Here is a 27,137-nt window from a genome sequence, read left to right as displayed (position 1 = left end):
CGGCAGGAAGAGCTTCTTTGGTTTCAAAAGTCTAGGAAGGCCTGGATCAAAGATGGGGATCGGAATACCAGGTATTTTCATCCATCTACCGTCATTAGAAGACAGAAAAATAGGATTGATGCTATTAAAAACTCTAATGGTGATTGGATTTATGAGGACGAAGACATTCGGAAGTTGGCTCTGGAATTCTATAAGGACCTTTTTAAAGAGGAACCTGTGGATCTGGATAAGGTGCATTCTGTTGCTACCTTTCCCATGGTAGGAGAGGATAGAATTCTGGAAGCCTTCCACCCTATCTCCCTGAAAGAAATTGATTAAGCCATCTTTAGTATTGGGGCTACGAAAGCTCCTGGGGTTGATGGTCTGCCTGCTGGTTTCTACCATAAACACTAGGAGGTTGTGAAGGAAGGCATTTACAATTTCATCAAAGGTGTGTTTAATGGTTCTCAGGATATCGGGCAGGTTAACAGAACCCTTCTTGTTTTGATTCCTAAAGTTGAGAAGCCTTCTTCATTCTTACATATGAGGCCTACCAGTCTTTGTAATGTTCTCTATAAGACTATTACAAAGATTGTGGCTAATAGAATTCGTTGAATTCTTCCTGAGATCATTTGTCAGAATCAGGGAAGCTTTGTGCCTGGTAGACAAATGATGGATAATATGGTGATCACCCAAGAGATGGTCCACTCTATGAAGATCAAGAAGGGGAAGAGAGGTATTGTGGCTCTTAAGTTGGATCTGGAGAAAGCCTACGATCGCATTAATTGGAGTTTCTTGATGGAGAGTCTGGAGAGAGCTAGAATCCCAGATAATTGGAGAAGTTTAATAAAGGTTTGTATCTCTTCTCCGGTTTTTCAAGTTTTGATCAATGGGGATATGTCGGAGGGTTTCTCTCCTGGCCGGGGTATCCGTCAAGGGGATCCTATGAGCCCTTTCCTTTTTGTTATTGTTATGGAGAGGTTGTCTCACCTGATCCAAGATGCTGTTGATAATGGGAAATTCCACCCGGTGGCCATCAATAAGTTATGTCCCCAGGTTACTCACTTGTTCTTTGCAGACGATGTGCTAATCTTTCTAGAGGGTAATGAGGAGCAGTTAAGTATCATTATGGATAATCTTGAGTGTTTCTGCTCGGCCTCTGGTCAAAAGCTCAATGTCCAGAAGTCCAGGATGATGTGCTCGAAGAATATGAATCAGAGAGCCTGTAGAAGGTTGAGTGATCTGTCAGGAATTCCTCTTACTTGTTCTCTTGGTAAGTATCTAGGTATTCCCCTCCATAGTGAGAGAGTGTCAAAAGTGTCCTTTAAAGATACTTTGGATAAAGCTAATATGAAGTGTGCCACTTGGAAAGTTAGGACTCTCTCCCTAGCTGGTCGGCTTACGTTAATTCAATCTGTAAATTGTGCGACTCCCAATCACATTATGCAGGCTTGTCATCTTCTTGAGCCAGTTCTAAAGGATATTGATAAAATTAATCGTAGATTCCTGTGGGAAGAAGCTGAGGAGGGGAGGAAGGTCCACCTCGTTCCTTGGAATGAGGTTTGTCAACCTAAGGACATGGGAGGTCTGGGCATTAGGAAAGCCAGTGATAATAATAAAGTCTTATTAATGAAGCTTCTGTGGCGAATGTGGCAGCTTCCTTCCGCTCTTTGGGTTCAACTTTTATGCGGAAAGTATCGGAAGGATAAGGTGTTTGGGGGTCCTAAGGATAGAGTGGTTAATTGTTCTTTTGTTTGGAAAGGAATCAGTGCGGTTTTTGCTGAGTTTTGTACAGGGATTGGGTGGAATGTGGGAAATGGTAGATCCATCAGTTTCTGGAAGGATATATGGATTGGGAATAAGCCTTTATTGGAAGTTTGTACTTCGTTGCCTCCTTTGGATATTCAGAACTGGAGGATTGTAGATGTGGTGGATTCTGAAGGTGAGTGGATTTGGTCAAAATTTGAGTCCTACCTCAGTATGGATTTGCTCCTTAGAATTAGAGGAGTTCAGATTAGTAGTAAAATTGATGACAAGGATAGTTACTGTTGGTCTCTAATAAACAATGGGGCTTATTCTTGTAAATCAGCTTATCAGAAGCGCTATCAGGATTTGGATTCCTCGTCCCCTGGGGTGTGGAAGACGATTTGGGCTTTAAAAGTGTCGTACCGTATTAGAAGTTTTCTATGGCTAGGGGTAAAAATAGGTTGCTTACTAATTCGGACAGGAAAAGGAGGCATCTGGTGGACTCTGGAGCTTGTGGCAGATGCGGAGGCAATGAAGAGACTTTGTGCCATGCTCTCAGGGACTGTGAGAGAAGTAAATAGGTTTGGAAGAGAGTTATCCCTATGAATGTTCTTCCTTGTTTTTTAGCCCACTCTGAGAATGATTGGTTTGTGGATAGGGTTAATGGTAAGCTTCTGGCTGAGGTAAATCAGGGTGTTCTTTTATTCGCGGTGGTTTGCCATCAAATTTGGAGGTGGAGAAATGAGGAGGTGTTTGGAGGAGAGAAGGTGATTTTTGCCAAATGTCTTAGAGTTCTTTTCCAAAAAAATTAGCTCTCTGGTTGATAGCTTTGTTGAGGACCCCTTGGCTAGGGCTGTTCAGAGAAAGGAGACCCATCTTTTAGGCTGGTGTAGGCCAAGAGAAGGTGTGGTTAAGCTTAACACCGATGGCTCTTACCTGAGGGACGGGAGAATTGCTGCTGGAGGGGTGCTGAGAGATGATGGCGGCAGGTGGGTTTCTGGTTTCTCCCAGAATTTGGGTATTGGGTCGTCCTTTTCCTCAGAGATTTGGGGGATTTTCTCTGGTCTGAAGCTTGTTAAAAATCTGGGGATCAAGAAGCTTCTTGTTGAGTTAGATAACCTTGAGGAGGTTAATATGATCTCTGGTAATAATGTTATTTGCCTAAATAACCAGAACTTAATTAAAGGCATTAGAAGGCTTGGCGAATCCTTTGAGTCTATTAGTTTTGCTCATATTTATAGGGAGCAAAATCGTGTTGCGGACCGTCTTGCGGTTGAAGGTCATTCAAGAATGTTGGGGCTTTCTGTTTTTGCTTCTTCTCCGGTCTTCATCTCTTCTTTGATCTTGGAGGATGCGGTGGGGGTCAGTTTTTCTAGGCCGATCCCGGGTTGAGCGGTCTCACTCACCATCGTTAATCTCTTCAACTCACCATTGACCCGTCGTCTTATAATAAAATTAGATTTTTTTTATTTACTAATGATTAGAAACCGAGATAATTGGTTAACCGATTAGTGGTTAACCAAATATAATGGATTATTGTATGGTTAGTGTTTTAAAAAACCGATCAAATGGTTAACCGACCTAATTAACCTTAATAAACTGGTTAACCGACCGCATGTACTCTTACCGATATGTGCTCGGCTTAAAAAAATTGGACCGGATTGGAGGAAAAAAGGGTACAATTGTTGATCTATTTACAATCAACATTCCATAAATGAAGATGGAGGAGTAGGATGGGGTTATGCCACCCCTTGAGATATATTAAAGTTGATTAGTTAGCTAATTACTTGATCAGTTAGCATTCTATCGGTTGTCAACTCAACAACATATTAATTACTTTTTGTATATGTTTTTCGTTTTGTTATGGTTTCTTTACTGTTGTAAGTGCTATATATAACAACATTACTGTCATCAATAGGATTTGATTGGATTCTATGCATTTTCTTTTATTCTCTAAAATCTCTTTATGGTATTAGAGCATTTGGTTAGAAGAATCACGCTTCTTCAATGGTGAAGCTCACTTATCTTCGCACATTACAAACCATTCACGAAACTGAGAAATCAGAGAATGAAGAATCAAAATCTTGTGTAGATTCACCATTATCAAATTCTACTGAAAATATCAATCTAGAAATGAGTCGCAAAAAGGAAGGTCATTTCCGTTTGATTTATCCAGATCTACACAACAAATTAAGAATCTAGGATTCATTCTTTTCCAATATTGTTTGCATGCAATAATTAGATCTCTTGGAGTCATACCATGATTTGAGCACTACGAGCACTGCGAGCTAAGCCAAAGCTTGATTTTTTCCTTAAAGAGAAATTTGAGCCAGAGAAGGATTCATTGAAGCATGATCACTAGGAAGAAATTGACATCTTTGTGCTCTCATGGATTATCAATATCATTTTAAAGGAATTTGTTGAAGGATTTTTGTATACCACTTCTACGCACTCTTTATGGAAGGATATTCAACAACGTTCTGATGAAAATGATGGAATCTTATTCTCCCATCTTAAGCAGGAAGTAAATTCTATAGTTCAAGATTCCATGTTAGTAACTTCATATTTCACAAATCATAAGAAGGTGTGGGATGAAATGACTACACGCGGGCCTTCACCTTCATGCCAATATGGAGAGGCTAGATCTATAATTCAAAAAATTTATAAAAATCTGTTGATGATGTGTCTCACTGGATTAAAAATGAATACGAGCATGTAGGGAATCTAATCTTGCTACTTAATCCTTATCCAATAAAAAGGCATTTTCAATGAGCTTGCACGTAGAAAAACAAAAGGAGATTCACATTGATCAATCTGTTGATTTTTCTCATTCAACTATTAATTTTGTGCTTAATCATAACAATACGTGTACCGATGCTTAAAAGACGACAATCATTATCACTAAGGAGGACAAGTACTATAATTACCTAGACTTTTTTGTTTAATATTAAGGATCAAGTCCCATTGTTACTATAAAAGTTTCTTCAATTGGTTAAAACCCAATTTAATCGGGTAAATTTCATCAATGGTGTACGACCTTTGATCCATTTTACACTTTGATGTACAACCTTCATTTTGTCTCACTAATATGTACGACCTTAAAGGTAACCTCCCACTTTGGTGTACAACAGGTCAAATGACCGGTCAACGTTTGGTCAACATGACACCTCATCATTTTCAACTCCTAAAAAGTTAATTGACTCTTTTACCCCTCTTTTTCTTCTTCCTTACCCATTTCTCAATTTCTCTCTCTAATCACTGTCTCTATCTCTCAATCTTCTTCTCTTCTATTTGGGTTCAAATTTTTTTCATTCTCTCTTCAAATTATTACTTTCTTTCTCTCCCTAAAAAACCATAATCATACAAAATTCATGAGTCCGTGTTTATTATTTTCATCATAAAAGATTTGTAGTTTATTATTTTCTGAGAAAAGATTATCGTGATTTATTATATTCAAACAACGACGGATAATTATGAATAGTGAGAGATTGATTAGTGAGGCTGCAAAAATCGCTATTCTAATGTTGAACCTTATCACCCTCGTCCAATTTGTATTCATGAAATTCAAATGAGGTATTTAAAATATTGCCAAATTATCTCATTTGTATTTTTCTAAAAGGCAGCACTATCCTCATTTTCCTTTTGACAGGGTTCGTTCTGGATAATTGGAGGCTTTCCAAAAATTTGGGGAGATCAGAGGGATCAAACCTAGAACTACAAACTTTTTGTTTGATTATTTTAAAAAGATAGATGATCGCTCTTCTAATTCTAATGAAGTTGATTATATGAAAAATGGAACAAATAAGTGGATAATCTTTTCCTTTCTCTTTTTGATGCAAACCATTGTTTTTGTTATCAAACAAAATCTAAGAGAGAGAAATAAAGAAATAATTTAAAGAGAGAAAAAGAAAGAAATTTGGACCTAAATAGAAGGGAAAAGATGAAAAGAGAGAGAGAGAGAGATAAAGGAGTTATAAAGAGAAATTGAGAAACGGGTAAAGAAGAAGAAGAGGGGTAAAAGAGCCAATTAACTTTTTAGGAGTTGAAAATGATGAGGTGACGCGTTGACCAGACATTGACAGATCATTTCTACATGTTGTACACCAAAGTGGGAGGTCACCTATAAGGCCGTACATATTAGTGAGACAAAATGAAGGTTGTACACCAAAGTGTGAAATGACACAAAGATTGTACACCATTGATGAAATTAACCCAAATTTAATCTTGTAGTCTATAAAGTTAGAACATATAATGACATATAATTCATAGGAGAAAATACTCAACAATTATTTCAAAGAAATGGAATTGTTAATCAGAAATCGTGCATTCACACCTCCAACAAAAATGATTATGGAGAGAAAGCACAAATTATTAGCTGAGACATGTAGAGAACTGTTATTTCAAGCATGACTCTCAAATAAGTTTTAGGGGAAGGCAATGCTTCATGCTACTTATCTAACTAATATACTGTCTTTTAGGATTTTAAACTAGCATAGTCCTTATTAGGGGTTCTATCATAATCATCACCATTATCATGACCTTCAAAGTTTTGGTTGTCTTTGTTATGTCAATCATTTTAAATGAAGTTCATTCTACTTCTAAACTCGTAAAGGTTCCTCCAGTTGATTCCCAAGTTCCTTCTATTTCAGTAATTCCTACTATAACAATTGATGCCACTAGTATTCTTCCTAATGCTACACAGATAAAGAGGGCTATTGGGCCTCCATAGTGACTAAATGACTTTGTTGTCAATTTTTCCAATAGTTCTCTTGTTTGCACAGATGTCTAGTATTCTTATTTGGCTAACATTACAAAGATTAAAGAACCAACTAGCTTTTATTGAATCCAGTACCAAGCCAAAGTGGGAAGAAGCTATGGAGAAGGAATTAAAAGCTTTGAATATAGTGACACTTGGGGTTTGACCATTTTATCAACTGACAAGAAGCATATTTAATCTAAATGAGTTTTTCGAGTTAAATATAACAGAAGTGTTGAGAGATACAAAGCAAGGTTGGTGGTTATAATATATGATCAAATTCATGGTTTTGATTACACTAAAAACTTTTCACATATTACCAAGGTAGTTATAAAAAAAAAGGGCGGCCCGGTCGCATTACGCGTCCCCGCTGAGCGAGGGTCCGGGGAGGGGTCCCACCACAAGGGTGTATTGGGGGCAAGCCTTCCCTTGCCAATTTAATTGGCAAGAGGCCGCCCCTAAGACTCGAACCCGTGACCTCTGGTCACACGACAACAACGTTTTACCGTTGCGCCAAGGCTCGCCCTCTACCAAGGTAGTTATAATTAGACTTTTTTTTTATTGTTATAACAACATCAAAAAAATTGCCCCAATAATCAAGTGGATGTAAACAATGCTTATCTTCATGGATATGTATGAAGATATTTACATGATCCCACCAGTTAGCTATATAAAGGCACAAAAAGGACAAATTCGCAAACTTTCCAAATCCTTGTATAACCTTAAAACAGACATACCATCAATGATATAAGGCTTTTACTTCTTTATTGCAACAACTGGGTTTTAATAAATCAATGCATGATTATTTCTTGTTTACTAGACAACTAGATGGTAATTTTCTTGCCATTGTTATCTATGTAGATGGCATATTACTCACATACTCCTCATTGCATCAAATTGAAGTAGTTAGCATGCTTTATGTTAAGCCCAAAATATACCTAAAATATCATATATAAATACGTTAAATTTACATTGAAATCGTGCTAATTAAATTCATTTGGAATACTTTTACGTCTTTATTTACTTCTTTGATGCAAGGTATTTGATTATTTGGTTAAATCCAATAGGAGCTAAAACGGATCTAAAATGGAGGAAAAACCTAAAAAACGTACCAGGAATACATATCAATCAGAAGAACGCTCAAGGAGGACAAGAAGCAGTCGAGAGACGGGGAGAAAAGCCCCTATTGCGACTGAGATTTTCAGAATCTCAGTCGCGACATACGGAAGCCGAACTCTGAAAAAACGAAGTCTTCAACTCGCCCCTGCACCCCCTGTCGCGACTGAGATTTTCAGAATCTCATATGAGATTTTCAGAATCTCATATGAGACAGCGAAGAATTCTGCACAGTTTTCACATGTTTAAATCCAAGAAACGCGTCTGTTCGTTTGGATAAAAGCGACCCTTCACCAGTGGACACGACCCTTCAATTACAACCCTTCACCAACTATAAATAAGTGATCCATTTCAAGAAATCAATGTTGGATTAGATGGATTAAGGGTTATGAGAGTTGTTATGTTGAAGAAACTCTGACTCAGAAATGAGTCAGAAAGTTAGATTTCATTTCTGTGTAAACAAACTTGCTGTACACAAGTCGTTATTAGATTAGTTATAAACACAGTATTAGTTTAGTTTCAAAGGTTGATCAGAGACAAGTTTTCATTCTGGTAGCGGACTAACCAAGTCTCTATTCCGAAGATTCAGCGAGAAGAATTAACGGCTGAAGCACAAAAGGGTCTGACAAACCTACGGAGTTTGAGGGAAAGATTGACAACCCGGATCTCGAAGTTTTCGTCACAATGCTTTCCATGTTTCTACTTCTCTGTTAACTTGTGAAGATTCACATTTCATTACTGATATATTTATTTTATTCAATACATTCTTTCTGTTGTTATTTTGATATTGTTCTGACAAAATGATTTTCAAAATGATAAATTGGTGTTTTTATTAAAACGTTTTATTCCATCTTATTCATATAAGAACTTTGTTGAACACTTGAAAGAATTAGTTTTTACGGATGATATGATCGCTGATCGCGGCTTATCGGATATAAAATACTAATTTGATTAAGGTAGAAATCTGCTCCGATCCAGAGAGATTTCTACGGTTCAAAGCCATTTAATTGAATAAATTCCTATATTATTACATGTCCATAATCTTACCAAAGTTATAGTTGTTTTCTTTGCTTAATGAAAATAAGTTTTATACCTTCTATTTATTCCAATTACGGAAGTATCTGTCTTGTAATCAAAATCTCAAGACGGAATTGTTCTCTAAATTCAATATAATATTCTATTCTAATCCTAATTTATCCGAACCAAATCAATCAATCAAACGATTTTCTTTTGTTAAACCTAAAGACGTGAATAAAACTGAATTAAATAAGTTTTTAGTTAAAAAGCGTTCCCTGTGGGTTCGATATCTTTTATTACTATAAGCGTATACCGTGCACTTGCGGAAATCGCTCAACAAGTTTTTGGCGCCGTTGCCGGAGAACGCCAAATTTTTAACAAAAATTTATGTTTTTCGTGTTTTATTTCGAACCTTGGTTTATAGTATATGTATTTATTTATTTTATAGTTTTTTTTAGGATGGTCACTAGGACTGAATCCTCGTTGTTATTTAACGTTTGCAATTTGATATTTGCAGATAAAAAAAAATCTAAGTTTTTTTCAAAGATAACCTGGAGATTTGATTATCAATAAAATTTACAGAAGGAGTCTACATAAAAGAAATTTGGCCGGCAGATACATCATAGAAGAGAAAATTCTTGAAAAGCTTGTCAGGAACATAACAGATGGTTTTACCATAAATTTTTTTTAATCTCTTCCCAAACACATTTACCTCTTTTCTATATACTAACTTTTCACCAAAACATCATTTCGCTTTGTACAAAAATTATTCAATTCCTACATTACACCCACATAATTTCTTCTTTTATCATATCATTTCTTTAAACATCTACATTTATCTCTCCAAGAAATAGCCGGTCAACTTTTCTCAGACAGATATATTAGGAAGTAGGAATTGGGAATACAGTCCTTGAAATTATCTTATCCCCCAGGAATGAATTGTTGATTTTTACACTAGTTTTGAAAGTTTCAGTTAATGTGCGTAGTTTTTATTCGAGGCCAGAACCAGAAGTTCGGACATTCAACCGAAATCATTAGATCCTTAAATTGAGAAAACGCTAAAAAAGAAAGCGCTTAAAAAATGCAAAAAAAAAAAAAAAAAAATAAGAGAAAAAATATATATAATAATAATTTCAAGTTGGGGGTACATTTCTACTTTCTTTTATTCCCACTTGAAATTATTCCCAGGTAAGTAGACAGAACCATTATTTAGAACCGGTCTAGATAATTGACTCTGTCCATAATTTTGATTCTCCTTGAGAATTCTTAAGGATTATCTCATTTTTAGTTTTTAATATTTCATATTCTAATTTTTACATTTTATTTTAGTTTAATTTTTATATTCATCTTTAGTTTAGCAATAATGTTTAGATTAGAAATAAAAAATTTTGTGATCATTGAAAGATATTGAAAATATGCTATGTATCTTAAATATTTATACTTAATGAGGAAAGTGTCTTTAGATTTAAAGAAATCTCAATTGAATTAAAATCACACATAATTTAAGTTTCTGATTGTATAGAGATTTTTAAACAAATCTCTACAGTGATTTTTATTTGAAGTTTTATAAATTTCTGAACTTACTGAGAATTTTTATTCTCAACCGAGATTCTAGAACTAGGGAGGACCTATGCAAAGCATTCCTTGCCAATGGACAAGATGTGTCGCGATCGATATTCCAATTTCTCGACCATGACACGCATAATTTTCAATAAGATATCTTTTGTTCTATGAAAATTAATTAATTTAGTTTTCATGTTTTTAATTTTTAGTTTTTCTTATCTTTCGTTCATAATTTTTATTTTTATTTATTTTTAGTTTACTTTTATTTTCATTTTTATACAATTAATTTTTATTTCTAGTTTTGTGTACAAATAAGTTTTGTAAAATAAAAATCAAATTTAGTCATGTTTTGAAATCTATTTTCATAAAGTGTTAAGTGTTTTTGAGAAAAATATATATCTAGAAATCTCAGTTGAGATTCCGGAAATCTCAGTTGAGATTTTCAGTATTTTAAACATTTTGAAATAACTGTAAGGGATTACAGACATCTGATTTCAAAAATTCTGTCAGTTAAATCCAAGAGGTATCACTCTGACATCTTTTATTTTTAACAGACACAACCTTTCACTTATGTATCTTATATATTCCTGTAGGTTCAGAATTCTTCCATTTTATTTCATCTCTTTCAGAATTCTGAATTTCTTCCTTCAGTTCTAAAATCCTACAGACACCATCTTATCTCACAAACATGACCAAATCTCTAAAAAATGCTAGGAAGAACACTTCTGCTCAAAGCGGGAAAATTGATATCTCTTCTCGCTATGGAGCATGGTTTCCAATCTACAATCATAATGAGGGGAAACGTTATTTTCAGTTTAGATATGCACAATTCTGTGGCATGCTGTATCTGGATGAGTTCCTGAACAAAGAACTCGGGATAAGCGATGATATGAATCGCTATCTGACAAACTTAGGATGGACCAAGTTTGCATCAATAAAGTTTCCTATTATTGGAAATTGGGTATTCGAGTTTCTGTCTACTGTTTGTTTCGTCAACAAAGAGGCGTGTTCGTCTCAGTTTTCGTTGTGAGGGTAAGATATTCACTTTTGGATATCCTGAACTTCATGCTTGGTTTGATTTCCCACCACGGGACACCACTCCACATCATCCTGGTAGAGATATGACTTCTACAGATATATGGAGAATGTTGACGGGATTTTGGAGATTCAATCCAAGTCTTGCCTACAACAAATCAATAAATTCTAACTCCGTGCTGTTTTTGCACAAATTTCTCTGTCATAGACTATTTGGTCGAGTCCGAAGTAGTGTCGTCCAAGATAGAGATTTGTATGTTTTAGGAGATATTTTCCAAAGCAACATAGTTAATTCCTCACAGATTTTGATGGAGGGATTAGTTGCCGCTTCCCGTTCGACGAATCGGACGATAGAGTTTGGGAATATTATATGTGGAATAATCCTAGGAACCAAAGGATCAGTTTCTATTCCTTGGACTAATAAAGAGACTTTTCCCTTACTTGATTACGAGTTCTCGGAAAGTGAGGGAATCATAAAACGAGTTTTTCGTGTCGGTCCACGGTTTCTTTCTCTCAAATAAAGAGAAGTTTTTGTTCAAGAACAATTAGAAAGGGCCAGAATAAAACATATTCTAATTCATAGGGATACTGTTTAAATTTATAATGTTTGATTATAATTCTGTACATATGTTTGATGTTCATGTATATAGATTTATTTCTGTTTTTGTGTACATATGTTTGATAAGTAATTAATAGGTCATTATGATTAATAAAGTGCATTAATTATTTCATTCATTTCTTTTAATTAAGGAACAACCTTTGGTTTTCCTTTAATTTAATGTTTCAGTTTTGTTTATCTCAGTTTCAGGAATTAATACATAGCATTAATGTCACTTAATTACAAGAGGAATTGAATTAGTCATGTTCAAATTGTCAAAAACAGTCCAATTTTTACCCAGAAATTCCAGAATCTCAGTTGAGATTCTGAAATCTCAGTTGAGACAGCAAAAGAGCAACTTTTCATAAAATATTCGCCCCCTTTACAAGCTTGCTGTCGCGACTGAGATTTTCAAAATCTCAGTCGCGACTTGCGGCTGATGTGACGGGATTTGGATGGTTTTTTTTGCATTTTTTCCTATTCCTACTCTATTTTACATACCTATTCCCTATCCTAATCAATACCTATTACTTACACCTATTTATACCACCTCTATTTACACCAATCACTCATCTTTTACTCTTCCCAACACAAAGATTCACTCACCTTTCCCATAAATCTTTACCCTATTCATTTTCTTCTTCCCTAAATCACCACCATTATCTTTTACTCTTCCTTTCATCCTTTCATATTTTCTTCATCTCATTCCCCAAATTTCACAAACAAAATGCCTAGACAAAAGACCGTTGCTAACAAAACTAAAGCCACTGAAGTCAATAGATTACGGGTTCAATATGGAGCACCGTTCGATATTGCAATGGAAGCCGAAGGACGCAAATTTCGCCGTTTTTCTAATAGCGAAGTGGTGTTCGTCGACATGTCTTTCCTTGACACCGAAACAGTAAACATATTTTCTTTTACCAACCGTATTAATGAATATCTCTCCGTTCTTGGTTGGACAAGATTTGCTAGTATGCGTTTTCTTGGTAATAAGTCGCATATTTTGGAATTTTTGGTAACTCTAACCTTTGATAAGAAGAGAGGTATTATCTCTTTTCGAAATAATGGGATTCGTTTTGAAGTCGGGTATGCGGCAATGAACCGATGGTTTGGTTTTCATACTCGGAATTTTTATTCCAAACCAAAGCCTTTTAATTCACACACGGTTTGGCACTCTTTAACCGGTTTAGATGTTTTTAATCCAAAGAACACTTCTAGTAAATTGCTTAAGGATGATTGTATCTTTTTCTTTCACAAGTTTTTATCATTTTCCTTATTTGGTCGGGTTGAAAGTTCAAAGGTGCAAGTTCGTGATTTGTTTGTGTTGGATAGTATTTTTAAGGGTTTGACCATTGATAGTATTGAGATGATATTTACTAATTTAGTTCGAGCTTCCAAGTCCCCTCAATAAGCAAGTGCCAATGGGTAATTTAATTACCGGCATTGTTTTGGGTGCTCGGGGTGAATTGGTGGATTATCACAATATGCCTCATGTTGGTTTACCTTCATTGGATCTCACGGCACTTCAAAGGGCCAATTTATTGAAGAAAATAGGACCGCCCGCCTTTATCTCTTATGAAGCTCGTACAAGACGTGTTTTCGCTACCATGGGTAGTGAAGCTTCGAGTTCTCAAGGTTTGGGTGCCCAAGATGATGATGAGGAAGCTGAAGAGGAGTTTGATGAAGAGGAGGAGGAGGAGCATGTTGATGTTAATGCCAACGAGCAAGCAAATGTAGAACCGAATGATGAAGAGCAAGTTGGATGGCAACGTGTTTTGCAACAAATGAACGAGCATAACCGTCACATGAATTTGCGGTTAGATGAAGTTGTTGCCAACAATACCGAAATGAGTTTGAGGATAAACACGGTGGATGCCAATATCACTACGTTGAGACGTGAGCACAAATCTACTCGTCGCCGGTTGCTATCTTTCTTCCGACGCCAAGGAGTTGAGACTACGCCTTCACCACCGAGTTCACCTTGATAGGTTTTATCCTTTCTATCTTTAACTCATTTTCGTTATTTTTATTATGTTGTGTTAAGTTTGGTACAATCTTTCTAGTTATGTTTGGTACAATTCTCTTTATTATTATGTTTGAATGTTATGGTACTATATTTTTCAATTCTAATTCGTATGGTTTATTTCGTACTATTTTTCGTGTTTTATCGCTTTTTGCACCAATGAGGACATGGTCCAAATTAAGTGTGGGAGGAGATATTTCATATTCATTTTTAATTTTAAGTACGAATGAATGCAACGAATGAGAATGAATGCTATTTATTTAAGTATAAATGCATGTTGTTATTCAATTTTAAGTAAAGTATAAAATGCAACATTTTTCAAAAACAAATATGCAACATTTTTTATTTGTGCAACATTTTTCAAAAATGATGGCAATTTTTCATAAACGTAAAATTTTTACAAAATGTATTTTTCATATGTTTCAAACACTTTAACTCTCAAAATAATGTTAAGCATATTTTAAGGTTATCATTATTCGTAGAAATAATATTTCTATACGGGCAATATTTTTACAAATATTTTTTACAAATCTCCGATACGATTTTATCAAAAACGTCTTGAGTAAATGTATATAAGTAAAATTTCTTTAGTTTCAAATCTCTATTTTATATCATGAATTCATGATAAATATAAATCTTATTTTCAATTTTCAATTAGGTTTATAGGCATAAATCAAACTAACAACTTTAGCTTTTTAGCTCGATATGATTTTCGTCTTACATTAAAAACCAATTGAAGTTTTTAAGGAAACTTTAGCCATAATACATGTTGAATTTCAAGTCAATATAGGATGAATGTGCTATTTTTCTTTCCCAATTTTATTTTCGTGTTAATTTAATCAAGTAGTCGTATTCTTAACTTTTGGCCACGATTGAGACCAACCTTATCACAATCGAGGTATGAAAGGGAAGAACATTAAGTACGGTTTACTTTTGGCCACGATTGCGACCACCCTTATGACGGGCGTGACTAAGCAAATATATTAAACCTAAGTCCTTAATAAATCTATATTTGTAATAGTTTAGGTTTGGGAAAGGAAATTTTGTGCTTTTAATTGCCTGAGACGAAAGATTAAAAAACATGCATGCTTACACCGTCCCGAATACTTCAATATAAAAATTGAGATACAAGACGAATGATATATCTCTTTCACACTAGCTAGTTTGATACTTTGCGTATAAATTTACCATGAAAAGTTTATCTTTTCGGTTTAACTAATTTAAAGAGGAATATATGGATATATGTTCTATTTATAAAGAGATTGATTAAAGAATAAATTCAGTGAAATTTTGCTCGGGACTAGCAAAAGCTTAAGTGTGGGAGTTTGTTAAGCCCAAAATATACCTAAAATATCATATATAAATACGTTAAATTTACATTGAAATCGTGCTAATTATATTCATTTGGAATACTTTTACGTCTTTATTTACTTCTTTGATGCAAGGTACTTAATTATTTGGTTAAATCCAAATAGGAGCTAAAACGGAGCTAAAATGGAGGAAAAACCTAAAAAACGTACCAAGAATACGTATCAGTCAGAAGAACGCTCAAGGAGGACAAGAAGCAGTCGAGAGACGGGGAGAAAAGCCCCTGTCGAGACTGAGATTCTCAAAATCTCAGTCGCGACTTTCTAAATCTCAAACACCAAAGTCGAAGTTTTCAGCCTTTTCCTGCACCCCCTGTCGGGACTGAGATTCACAGAATCTCATATGAGACAGCGAAGAATTCTGCACAGTTTTCACATGTTTAAATCCAAGAAACGCGTATGTTCGTTTGGATAAAAGCGACCCTTCACCAGCGGACACGACCCTTCATTTACAACCCTTCACCAACTATAAATAAGTGATCCATTTCAAGAAATCAATGTTGGAAAATAGTTAGAGAAATTAGAGAGTTGTTATGTTGAAGAAACTTTGACTCAGAAATGAGTCAGAAAGTTAGATTACACTTATGTGTAAACAAACTTGCTATAAACAAGTTGTTATTAGATTAGTTATAAACACAGTATTAGTTTAGTTTCAAAGGTAGACCAGAGATAAGTTTTCATTCTGGTAGTGGACTGACCAGTCTCTATTCCGAAGATTCAGCGAGAAGAATTAACGGCTGAAGTGTATGGGGTCTGACAAACCTACGGAGTTTGAGGGAAAGATTGACAACCCGGATCTCAAAGTTTTCGTTGCAATGCTCTCCATGTTTCTACTTCTCTGTTAACTTGTGAAGATTCACATTTCATTAATGATATACTTATTTATTCAATACATTCTTTCTGTTGTTATTTTGATATTGTTCTAACAAAATGATTTTCAAAATGATAAATTGGTGTTTTTATTAAAACGCTCTATTCCATCTTATTCATATAAGAACTTTGTTGAACACTTGACAGATTTAGTTTTTATGGATGATATGATCGCTGATCGCGGCTTATCAGATATAAAATACTAGTTTGATTAAGGTAGAAATCTGCTCCGATCCAGAGAGATTTCTACGGTTCAAAGCCATTTAATTGAATAAATTCCTATATTATTACATGTCCATAATCTTTCCAAAGTTAAAGTTGTTTTCTTTGCTTTATGAAAATAAGTTTTATACCTTCTATTTATTCCAATTACGGAAGTATCTGTCTTGTAATCAAAATCTCAAGACGGAACTGTTCTCTAAACTCGATATAATATTCTTATCTAATCCTAATTTACCCGAACCAATTCAATCAATTAAACGAATTTCTTTTATTAAACCTAAACACGTGAATAAAACTGAATTAAATAAGGTTTTAGTTAAAAAGCGTTCCTTGTGGGTTCGATATCTTTTATTACTACAAGCGTATACCGTGCACTTGCGGAAATCGCTCAACATCCAACTCACAAGGCGTTTATTAACGAGTGTGAGGAAAGCCAAACGGTCTATATAGTGATGGTGAAATCGAGCACACCGACGAATGGGGTAGGAAGCGAAGCTGAAGAAGTTCCGGAAGATGTGGGAAGATTGCTCAATGAGTTCCGTGACGTCTTTTCGGAAGAGTTACCATATAGGCTGCCACCCCTACGGGACATCCAACACCACATTGACCTAGTGCCGGGAGCTAGCTTGCCTAGTCTCCCTCACTACCGGATGAGTCCCAAGGAGAGTGAAGTGATGAAGGAGAAGGTGGACGAATTGATAAGAATGGGCTATATTAGGGAGAGTATGAGTCTGTGTGCTGTACCGGCTTTGTTGACGCCCAAGAAGGATGGGTCTTAGAGGATGTGTGTGGATAACCGAGCCATCAACAAGATTACCATTCGGTACAAATTCCCGATTCCCCGACTTGATGATATGCTTGATCAATTGGGTGGTTCCAAGGTCTTTTCGAAGATCGACTTGAGGAGTGGGTACCACCAAATTCGGATTAAGGCGGGAGATGAGTGGAAGACGATGTTTAAGACGCGTGACAGACTATATGAGTGGTTAGTGATGCCATTCGGGATGACCAATGCACCGAGCACTTTCATGAGGTTGATGAACCAAGTATTACGTCCGGTGATTGGGAAGTTTGTGGTGGTCTACTTTGATATTCTCATCCATAGTAAGACGCTAGAGGAGCATGTGGAGCACTTGAGGGCCGTATTAGTTTTGCTTCGGGAAAACCAACTTTTTGCCAACACTAAGAAGTGTGACTTTGTGATGGAGAGCTTGGTGTTTCTTGGGTACGTGGTCAGTGGGAGTGGTATCCGAGTGGATGAAGAGAAAGTGAGAGCTATCCGGGAGTGGCCGACTCCGAAGACAGTTGGGGATATTAGGAGTTTCCATGGGTTGGCTACATTCTATAGGCGGTTCATCCGAAATTTCAGCGCTATCGTGGCTCCTATGACCAAGTGTTTGAAGAAGGGTAGATGCTTCAAGTGGGGAGATGAGCAAGAGAGCAGTTTCGCCTTGATTAAGGAAAAGCTAAGCACCGCTCCGGTTTTAGTGTTTCCAAATTTTGACTCTTCGAGGTTGAGTGTGATGCGAGTGGAGTCGGGGTTGGGGGAGTGTTAATGCAAGAGAAGAGGCCTATATCGTACTTCAGTGAGAAATTGTGTGATTCACGACAGAAGTGGGCCACTTATGACAAGGAGTTCTATGCGGTAGTGCGGGCTCTCAAGACATGGGAACACTACCTCATCGGGAAAGAGTTTATGTTATACACCGACCACCAAGCCCTAAAATACTTGGGAAGTCAAAAACAACTCCGGAGTTCCATGCATGCTAGATGGTCCGCTTTCGTGGATAAGTTTTCGTATCGACTCCTACACAAAGCGGGTCAACAGAATAAAGTGGCGGATGCCTTAAGCCGAAGGGTAGCTCTCTTGAAAACTGTGGCCTTAGAGTTAGTGGATTTTGAGCACATTAAGGGAGAATACGAGGAGGATCCGGACTTTGGGCTCGAATGGGAGAAATGTAGAAGAGGTACCGAAGAGGGAGGATATCAACTTGTGGATGAGTTCCTCATAAGGGGTAGCCAATTATGCCTTCCGAACACGTCCATCGGGGAAAGAGTGATCCGAGAGCTACATGGAGGGGTGTTGGGGGGACACTTTGGGAGAGACAAAACCTTTGAAGCGGTTAGCTCCCGCTACTATTGGCCTAGAATGAGGAAGGACGTGGCCTACATCATGGAGCGATATGAGGCGTGCCAAACATCCAAGGGGCACACTACTAATGTCAGACTACGTATGCACCTACCGGTTGCGGAGACCATTTGGGAAGACCTCTCCATGGATTTTGTATTGGGACTACCAAGGACTCAGCGGGGTATGGACTCCATATTTGTGGTGGTGGATATATTCTCGAAGATGGCACACTTCATTCCGTGTAGGAAAACTAATGACGCCACCGCCATCGCCAAGTTGTTCTTTCGGGAAGTGTTGAGGTTGCATGGGGTCCCAAAGAGTATAGTGTCAGATCGGGACACCAAGTTTATTAGTCACTTTTGGCGAACTCTTTGGGCTATTCTCGGGACCACATTGAAATTTAGTACCACAGCTCACCCTCAAACGGATGGGCAAACTGAAGCGGTCAACCGGACCTTGGGTAACTTATTGAGGAGCAAGTGTCGGGACAAACCCAAGATGTGGGATTATGTGCTTGCCCAAGACGAGTTCGCCTACAACTCCGCCGTGAGTTCAACCACCGGAAAATCACCTTTCGAAGTCGTGTACACCAAAGCCCCGAACCATTCGCTTGATTTGGGGGAAGTTCCGAAGGGGGAGAAGAAGAGTGTTGCGGATCAGAACTTGGCCAATGACTAGCACCAAATGCACCAAGAGGTTCGGCATAGCATCGAGGAGAAAAATAGTAAGAACAAGGCCAAAGTCGACGAACACCGAAGAGATGTGCAGTTTGAGGTCGGGGATGAGGTGATGGTGTACTTGGGAAAGGAACGACTTAGCCATGCCCCGAGTAGCAAATTGAGGCCGAGGAAGTATGGCCCCTACTGGATCACAAAGAAAATCAGTGCTAACGCTTACCAACTAACCCTTCCCAATTGGCTTGGGAAAATGTCTTCTTCTTTTAACGTGCAGGATTTGAGCTTGTGGAAGCCGGAGGGATCGTTGCTAGATAAGGTACCCGAGACGGAGTCCGACTCTTTCAAAGAAGGGGAGAATGATGAGGGCATCTTATCCCTAGACCCGAGCCCGGAGCAACGAGGAGCTACTCGAAAGAACCCACCTAAGGAGAGCGAAGACCAAGTCAAAACAGAGGGCACACGAGGCGTGTCTAGCTAGACGCCAGGCGTGGGAAGTGCTGTCATGGGAGGAGGATCAACTAACGCGAGGACGCGGGGCGCCACCAGTAACGCGCGGGGCGTGATTAGCAATGTTGAGCAGGAAGCTTCCTAGAAGGTCAAACACACGGGGCGTGCACCTTGGGCGCCACGCGTAGATTCCCATCCACCAAGCCATCAAGGTCAGGAGCCTACTGACGCGGGGCGTACCCCTCATGACGCCGCGCGTAATGAGTACGAGCCAACATCCCCAAGTTCAGGAACACATTTACGCGAGGCGTAGCGCTAGGACGCGGGGCGTGTTTGTCAAGGAGAATACTTCTCCTCCAAGTTCTCACCTTGAAGGGACCAAATTCTGTTACTCTTTATTTACTGTTTTACCATTACCCTCTTATTACTAGATTGCCATGAACTCTTCCTTTCCCCATTCTACCCTCATACATATGCCTTCCCCCAAAACCCTATTCATGGGGTTTTGGTCTTTACCCTTGTTTTGTTGGAAGGTATTTAAACCCTTCTCTTTGTAATGTTCTTCAACTTTGATAAATTTAAAACTATAGCCTCCATTGAGAGCTTGGGATTTTCATATCCTTTGGGTTAACTCAACCTTCAAGTTTAGCTTGAGAAGATCGGATTCTTTGTTGGTTTACGATTAAAACCTTCAGTCGATTTTAATCTACATCATTCATCCTGTTATATAGATTGAAATTGCTTAAAATTAAAAACGTTAATATATACAAATTACAATTTGATTAGTTCTTACATTAAAGATACAAATTTCCTATTTAGGAGTAAATATAAACATTATCTCAAATAATTATATTGATACTAAATCAATAAAATAATCGGTCGACATCCATCCATGATTCTGATTATTTTATAGTAATAAATAAAGAAAAAATCTCCCAAATAATACTAATAGAGACATGAAGAACTGAAATATATAAAGTAGATTAAAATAATGACTCGACATCCATGATTTCAAGTAAGTTTAAAATAATAAAAAAGAAAGACATAAAAAAGGTTGTTCCTTCTTTGACTTGAAAAGGTGTTTAATTCATAAATGATGATGCAAATCCCGATGAATATTTGTTTGTATTGTTCTACATTTGCGGCACCAAAATGGGTTTCAACTGTTGAATTTTTTGAACCTAACCATTTCATTTAGGAGCTCAACGTGTTCAGGATCCTAATTTATGGTTTTATAAATTATCCCTACCCACAGTCCATCATAAACTATAATTTATTTTATTTTAAATGACCGATTAAGTGTGTTACTATTATTTTCATTTAATTAACTAATGTATTTGTGACAACTATATATATATGATTTTTCTTTCTCATATGTATAGGTTTGGTCAATTGCAACTATATATGTTTTAATGAATACCATGCAATGCAACTTGTTTGCCATAAATGTGATCACATGTTTTTAGACCTGCCTAATCACAATTTAAATAATAATAATAATAATAATAATAATAATAATCATCATGTAAAATATAAATCTCCCTATTTAGCATCCTAATTGGCATGATATATTGTATTATATATATATATATATATATATATATATATATATATATATTTATTTATTTATTTATTTGGTAGGAAAGGAAAAGAAAAACAACAAAAGAAAAACCAAAACCTAACCCGGGATTAGCCTGGGGAAGCTAACCCCCACCCAATCATCCAACAGGATCGCACAAAGGAAGTTCGGAGGAGAAGAGAAGGTTGAAATTCTCTGCATCCTTCCATGGCCATCAGCCGCAAGGCGGTCAGCCACCCTATTCTGTTCCCTGTATACATGACAAAAGGAGATGGACTCGAAAGAAGATCACAAACTTCTGATCTCATTAACAAGGTTACGGCTACTCCAGTACTTAGCTTTATTATTAGCAATCATGTTAACTGCTTCAAGGTTATCAGAGTCCACAAGCAGTCTTTTAAGCCCCAGGTCAATTGCCAATTTGAAACTAGAGAAAATACCCCAGAGCTCAGCAGAAAAGGAAGAGCTCATCCCCAGATTCTGAGAAAAACCAGCCACCCAATTGCCCCCAGCATCTCTCAGAACCCCTCCAGCAGCAATTCTGCCGTCCACAAGACACGAGCCATCGGTATTTAATTTCACCAACCCTTCCCCCGGTTTAGACCAGCCTAAAAGATGCTCCACAGATCGTTGGCCATATATATATATATATAGTTTATGGTTTTCATAAAAAAAATAGAATATTAATTAGGTTATGAGAAAAAATTATTTATCCTTAATACTTTTCTCTTAAACTTCTACTTTCCATGTCAAAACTATTTTATATTAATTAAGATAGCCTCCATTAACATTAAACCTTTCTCTTAGTATAAAAATGAGGGAAATTTTAAGAAAAATAAATTCAAATTTGCAGATATAATAAATTTATCCATATATATCTTTTAAAATGTCTTAATAATAATGTTATCTTATTAAATTAGATGTCTCTATAAATATATATTTTTGGAATATGAAACATTTTATTAATTTGATTATATTCTAACATTAATATAGTGATAGAGTTTAAAAAAATACAAATGTTATCTTAAATTTTATCAACCTTGAATTTATTTTAAATGACAAGTAATTTTTTTTGGTAACATTTTTTTTTTTTTGTCAAAATGGAGAGAGTATGAATGGAAAGAAAAGTGTGACAGAGATTAAGATATTTCAATATGATCAAACTAATAGAGATATATACACACCCGCTATCCCCTCAAAGTAACTTTTTTTTATTGAATAAGCTAAGTATTAAGTATAGTTAACCATGATAGTATAGAGATTCTATCCCATATCTTTATTTCTTTCCTCCCGTTCCAAAAGAAAAAGAGACTATAATTACTAGTTAACAAGGTATAAAAAGAAGGAAATGAAAGATATGTTTGATTTTTTCTTTTTAAATATATTTATGGAGCATTTGTTTCAGTTTTTCATAGTAGTGTTTTAACGATTTTTCTTTAAACAACTAAAATTATATAATGTTTGGTTAGAAATGTAAAATTGCGGTTATTAGCTGTTTTGGAGAAAACAACAGTCAGTGAAAAACTTCAAACTTAAAACTTTCTATACACATTCTTTTTATTTAATTTTTTACAAACTTATTTTTGATTTTCTTTCCTAATGAACTATAAAAGGGAAACCAAAAAATCAGAAAAAAGAAAATAAAATGATTAGTATTAGGGAGTTTATAATTATTGGGAATGCAACAAATGTTTGACTGTTTTGATAAGTGTTGAGTTAGGAAATTGACTTTCCAACAATTTATTTACATTTGGATCTTCAAAACCTGACTACTTGATCTACTATCATCTAACATAAATTCTTGGAATCTTCATCCAACAACATCAAACTCTACAATTACTTTTTAAATATCATTATTTCTTAATCTATTTATGAGTGCACACACACCCTAGGATCCCAATCTAGATCTACCCAAAACTCATAACATTTAGTCAACCAATGGGAATCTCTATTTATGGATTCTATTTCCCAACCCATTAATTAAATACCACCGTTTTCATAACTATTTTAGAAGAAAAATCAGCTAACACGTGGTAACATATGGTAGATATGAATAACCGAATCAAATTAGCAAAATGAGCTTAAACCTCAATTGATATATATAGAAAGAAAGAAAGTTAAGGTGTTCTACATTTGACAAAACAAAACAAGATGAAAATGTAAGAACTAAAAGACGAAGCAGTAGTTCCCAGACTGTACAATTGATTGAAGCTAATTAAAGCTTCTCCTTCTCTCTATCTTCCTATGTTGTCACTACCCGAATCTGTAAGAATGGTTAACCTCCTCGCTGTCTTCAAGAACTCGCTGCCACGAACAATTACAACCAAATGTAAGAACACTCTAAATTAAACAAACAATCCAGAATGTTGCTAAATCAGTAAACATCACAAGTACCTAAAGGGTTCATCTCCTGTGTGTTTGATAGCACCTGCCGCGTTTCTATAGAACACATTGCTTAGCACATCAGAATTCTCAATGCCAAACATGTTAGCTAACTTTCCGTGGAGCTGTTCATAAGAACTGAAGATTGAAAGGTCGAGTGTTCGACCCACGTCTTCTGATTCCATAAACACTTTGCACTGTCCAGTCTCCAAGCAGAGATCAGTTTTCTGGAGATCTTTGTACGACGGAGACCCTTCTTCAGACCAATTCTCCTGTGTACTAGCTTGATGAAATGCGGAGATAGAAGCATCGGATAGGTTCATTGTCCGCTCTTGATTTACATCAGATGAACTATTCCCATTTGTGTCACCAGAACAGCTTTCAGAACTCTGTTGACTTGGGAGAATGAGCTGACCGAACAAGAAGATGTGCGGTCCCTTAGTTTCACTACTTTCCTTTACGTCCATTGTGGGATTTCCCATTGTCAACAAGCAAGAAATGTTCTCATTGCTGTTAGTGTTTTCGGAGAAGTTGCATTTGGGAACTCGAGATGTATGCTCGAGCTGTTGAAAATGAACGGGTAAGGGGCTCGTATGCAGTTTGTTGAAGTGAACATCTGCTGAAGATAACCCAAATTGGGCATGCCTGGCTCCCTGTATGCCTGCAGGAATGTGATCTGAGACACAGCATAAGGGACTGTTCGAACTAAGAGGGTTGCCGGTAAATGATGGCAACGGAAGTTGTCCGATTAACGAAAAGTCTTGGTGTTGTGGAAGTCTCAGCTTCTTTCTTGGAGGTGAGAATGGGGAGAGGTGAATGGCAGGCATATTTGATACCAACTCAACCAGCCACGGACTCACGCGCTTCACGTTCTGGAGTAAATCTGGCTCATCCCATGCTACCTGAAAATCGAGATTCATCAACACAATACAAGAGGTTTTGCACATAACAGATAACCATCAGCTTACAGCATTTCAAAGCAATTTCACAAGATTTCAGACACAAAAGAAAACAACTCATTCATTCTTAGGCGCGAAACAATCCATTCAACTGCACGTTTTCGTTGCATTTTGATCAGATAAATAGTGAGTCAATATCCTTATAATCTATATAAGGTAAGTAAGCTTTTCAAAACCTTACCAGAACAACATTTCATCCAAAACGTGGAAGGTTTATCATATAAACAACATTTCATCCAAATTGAAAGACCTCAGCACAAAATACATGATTGAATTGAAATGTTCAAAATAAATTACTAGAATGTTAAAGCAGTAACCAAAATTTCAGATCTGCTAGCAAATTTGACCATTCACAAGAACATACAAACTGAATACATGAAATGAATGACCAACAGCAAGAGAATTTGGTATGAATTTACCTGTAGAAGCCTCCACGGAGAATTAGGCCATCGAATGGGATCAGAAAGCTGAACAGAAGAAATAGTCCCCATGAACCAGCTAATCCGGGACGAATCTTCAGTCTCAAAGGGCATTTTGAACCTCATTCCTGGACACCACTGAGTCTGCATTGCAGACCTCACAGCTGAGGCCCTAACGAAGAATTCCGGACTACTTGCTCTTGGATAATAAACAACCTCAAAGGGCTGTCCATTAGCAGCAAGAGTTGCAGCCTGAATCACAGACTCAGCCTTCACTTTGGCCTTCCCATTCCCATTATTACCATTCCTCCTCCCCAATTTACTCTCATGATCTTCCCTCAGAAACCCTGGATACCCCCCAAATGAATTCCACCCGGATGGACATTCATTTCCAACCCCAATCCCTCTTTTCGCGCGCCTAATCCCCACGCAAAGATCCCCATTATCCGCCCTCAGAAACACAATCGAATCTCCAGCTACAAGCTTCTTCTGATTCACAAAATTACTCCATCCAGTAGTCAACAAATGACGGCGAGGAGTCCCTCTGTATATATGCCTAAACTTCCAAGTCTCACCATGAACATCCTTGGCAAGAATGGTCTGCACAGGAGGCTCAGCACTATAATCCAATCTAGGAAATATAGTCTCAGCACAATAACGAGGGACAGAGAATCCGCCGCCATTATTAGCATCAGACTGAGTTAATGTCTTAGCAAATGAAGCAGGCTTCTCTTGAGACTCAGCTCTATTGAACAATCCATCATCACAATCATCTCCTCCACCATTTTCCACAAACATAAAATCTCTTTCATTCAAAGGAATTAGCCTAATTTTGGAATATACCTCGTCAGTTTCAGGATCTGCCAAGTACTTAATTGCAGAAACCTTGCAAGGAACCATTGAAGAAACATTGCAATGGCTGAATTCAACATGGGCTTGAGCATGTTCAGCGTGTCCTTGAGGAAAGTAGATTACTTTGGTGTTCACTGGTGGCATCTGCACCATTCCGCCTGCACAAGCATGCCATAGCTGTGAATCTAAGCACTTCTCTCCAATTCTCTGAGGTTTCATCACTCCAAAATCTCTAATCATTATAAGCCTGAAAAATTGACAACAAAAACTTCATTAATTAAGAATTAGAGTTCAAATTCAAAAACCAATAACAGAATTGATTCACTAACTAGTCATCAAAAAATCTCAAAAGAGGGAAAAAGAAACACTCACTGTATATCTATGTTTGAGCAGCTAAGGAAGAGAAAGAAACAATCTTTATGTTGGAATTGAAAAAGTTAGAGTGAGAAACACAAGTGAAAAGGAAAAGGGTTGAAGAAAGAGGGAAAGTTGAAGAAGAAAGGGGAAAAGAGAGAGGAGGAATTTAATTTAAACAGGGAAAGGTGTGTGTGTGTCTGTAAAAGAAAGGTTATTTCTTGAAAAAGGTAATTCCATAGTTTAGGGTCTGAAATGAAATACTCCACCAGAAGACAAAACAAACTATTCAGGTGGAATTCATCCAATCCTATGATTTTTTGGGTTCTTCTAATTTTATAAAAATTCCTGATTTTTCGTTTTACTTTTCTTTGTTCAGATCTTAAGTTACCCACCCGACACTCTCTCTCCCCTTTTACATATAAAAAAAAAACTCTGGTGGGTTCAGTTCACTACACTCTTAACTGCTCTCTGCTTAGCGCGTGCTACTCACTCCTTTTCCACTTTTTATTTTTTTTTATTAGTATTATCTAAAATGAATTATTGAAAAGTTAATTAACTGATCCTACCAAAAAAAAAAAAATTTAATTAACTGCCGTTATTTTGCTAACTGAAAAACATGATGCTAAAAAAGAAAACTAGTTTATAGATTCATTTCTCTCTTGTGCTATTATGATTAGAATTTAAAACTAATTATTAATCATTATTTAGTTATACTCAAACTAATTGGCTAATAAGAGATATTGTTGAGAATGGGTCAAATTTTTAATTGAATTATAAGTCTTTGAAGCCAAAGAATATATTTCAGGTCAAATTATTGTAACAAAAAGTTTGAATTTTTAATACTAAAAGACATCAATGAAGCTTGGAAGCGCATACAAGCAAGTTTTAGGATACTCGAAAGTTCTTCCCAAACGTAAATGTTCATTGGACTTGCAGCGTGCATAACACAGGTCCATCTCACTATGTGTTTTTAATTTCACACATTAACCGTTTTTAATTTCACACATTAATGGGGTTACTAGGACTCGAACCTTCGACCGTT

At 36.6% G+C, this 27,137-nt stretch overlaps 1 protein-coding gene across 1 annotated transcript; it reads right to left on the bottom strand.

The window, feature by feature from the left end:
- Nucleotides 1–23,193: 23,193 nt before the first annotated feature.
- LOC136227340 (auxin response factor 18) lies at nt 23,194–26,359 on the bottom strand. The gene is made up of 4 exons (XM_066015981.1): nt 26,111–26,359; nt 24,887–25,985; nt 23,521–24,410; nt 23,194–23,430 (listed from the first exon to the last, which is right to left on the bottom strand). Exons 2-4 carry the CDS (start codon nt 25,976–25,978, stop codon nt 23,361–23,363), a joined length of 2,052 nt encoding a protein of 683 aa, XP_065872053.1. The 5' UTR covers nt 25,979–25,985; nt 26,111–26,359; the 3' UTR covers nt 23,194–23,360.
- Between the last annotated feature and the right edge of the window lie 778 nt (nt 26,360–27,137).

This window comes from Euphorbia lathyris, chromosome 4, assembly GCF_963576675.1.
Source record: "Euphorbia lathyris chromosome 4, ddEupLath1.1, whole genome shotgun sequence".
NCBI lineage: Eukaryota > Viridiplantae > Streptophyta > Magnoliopsida > Malpighiales > Euphorbiaceae > Euphorbia > Euphorbia lathyris.
The sequence above is the reverse complement of the archived record's forward strand: the minus strand, read 5'-3'. Positions and strand labels throughout refer to the sequence as shown.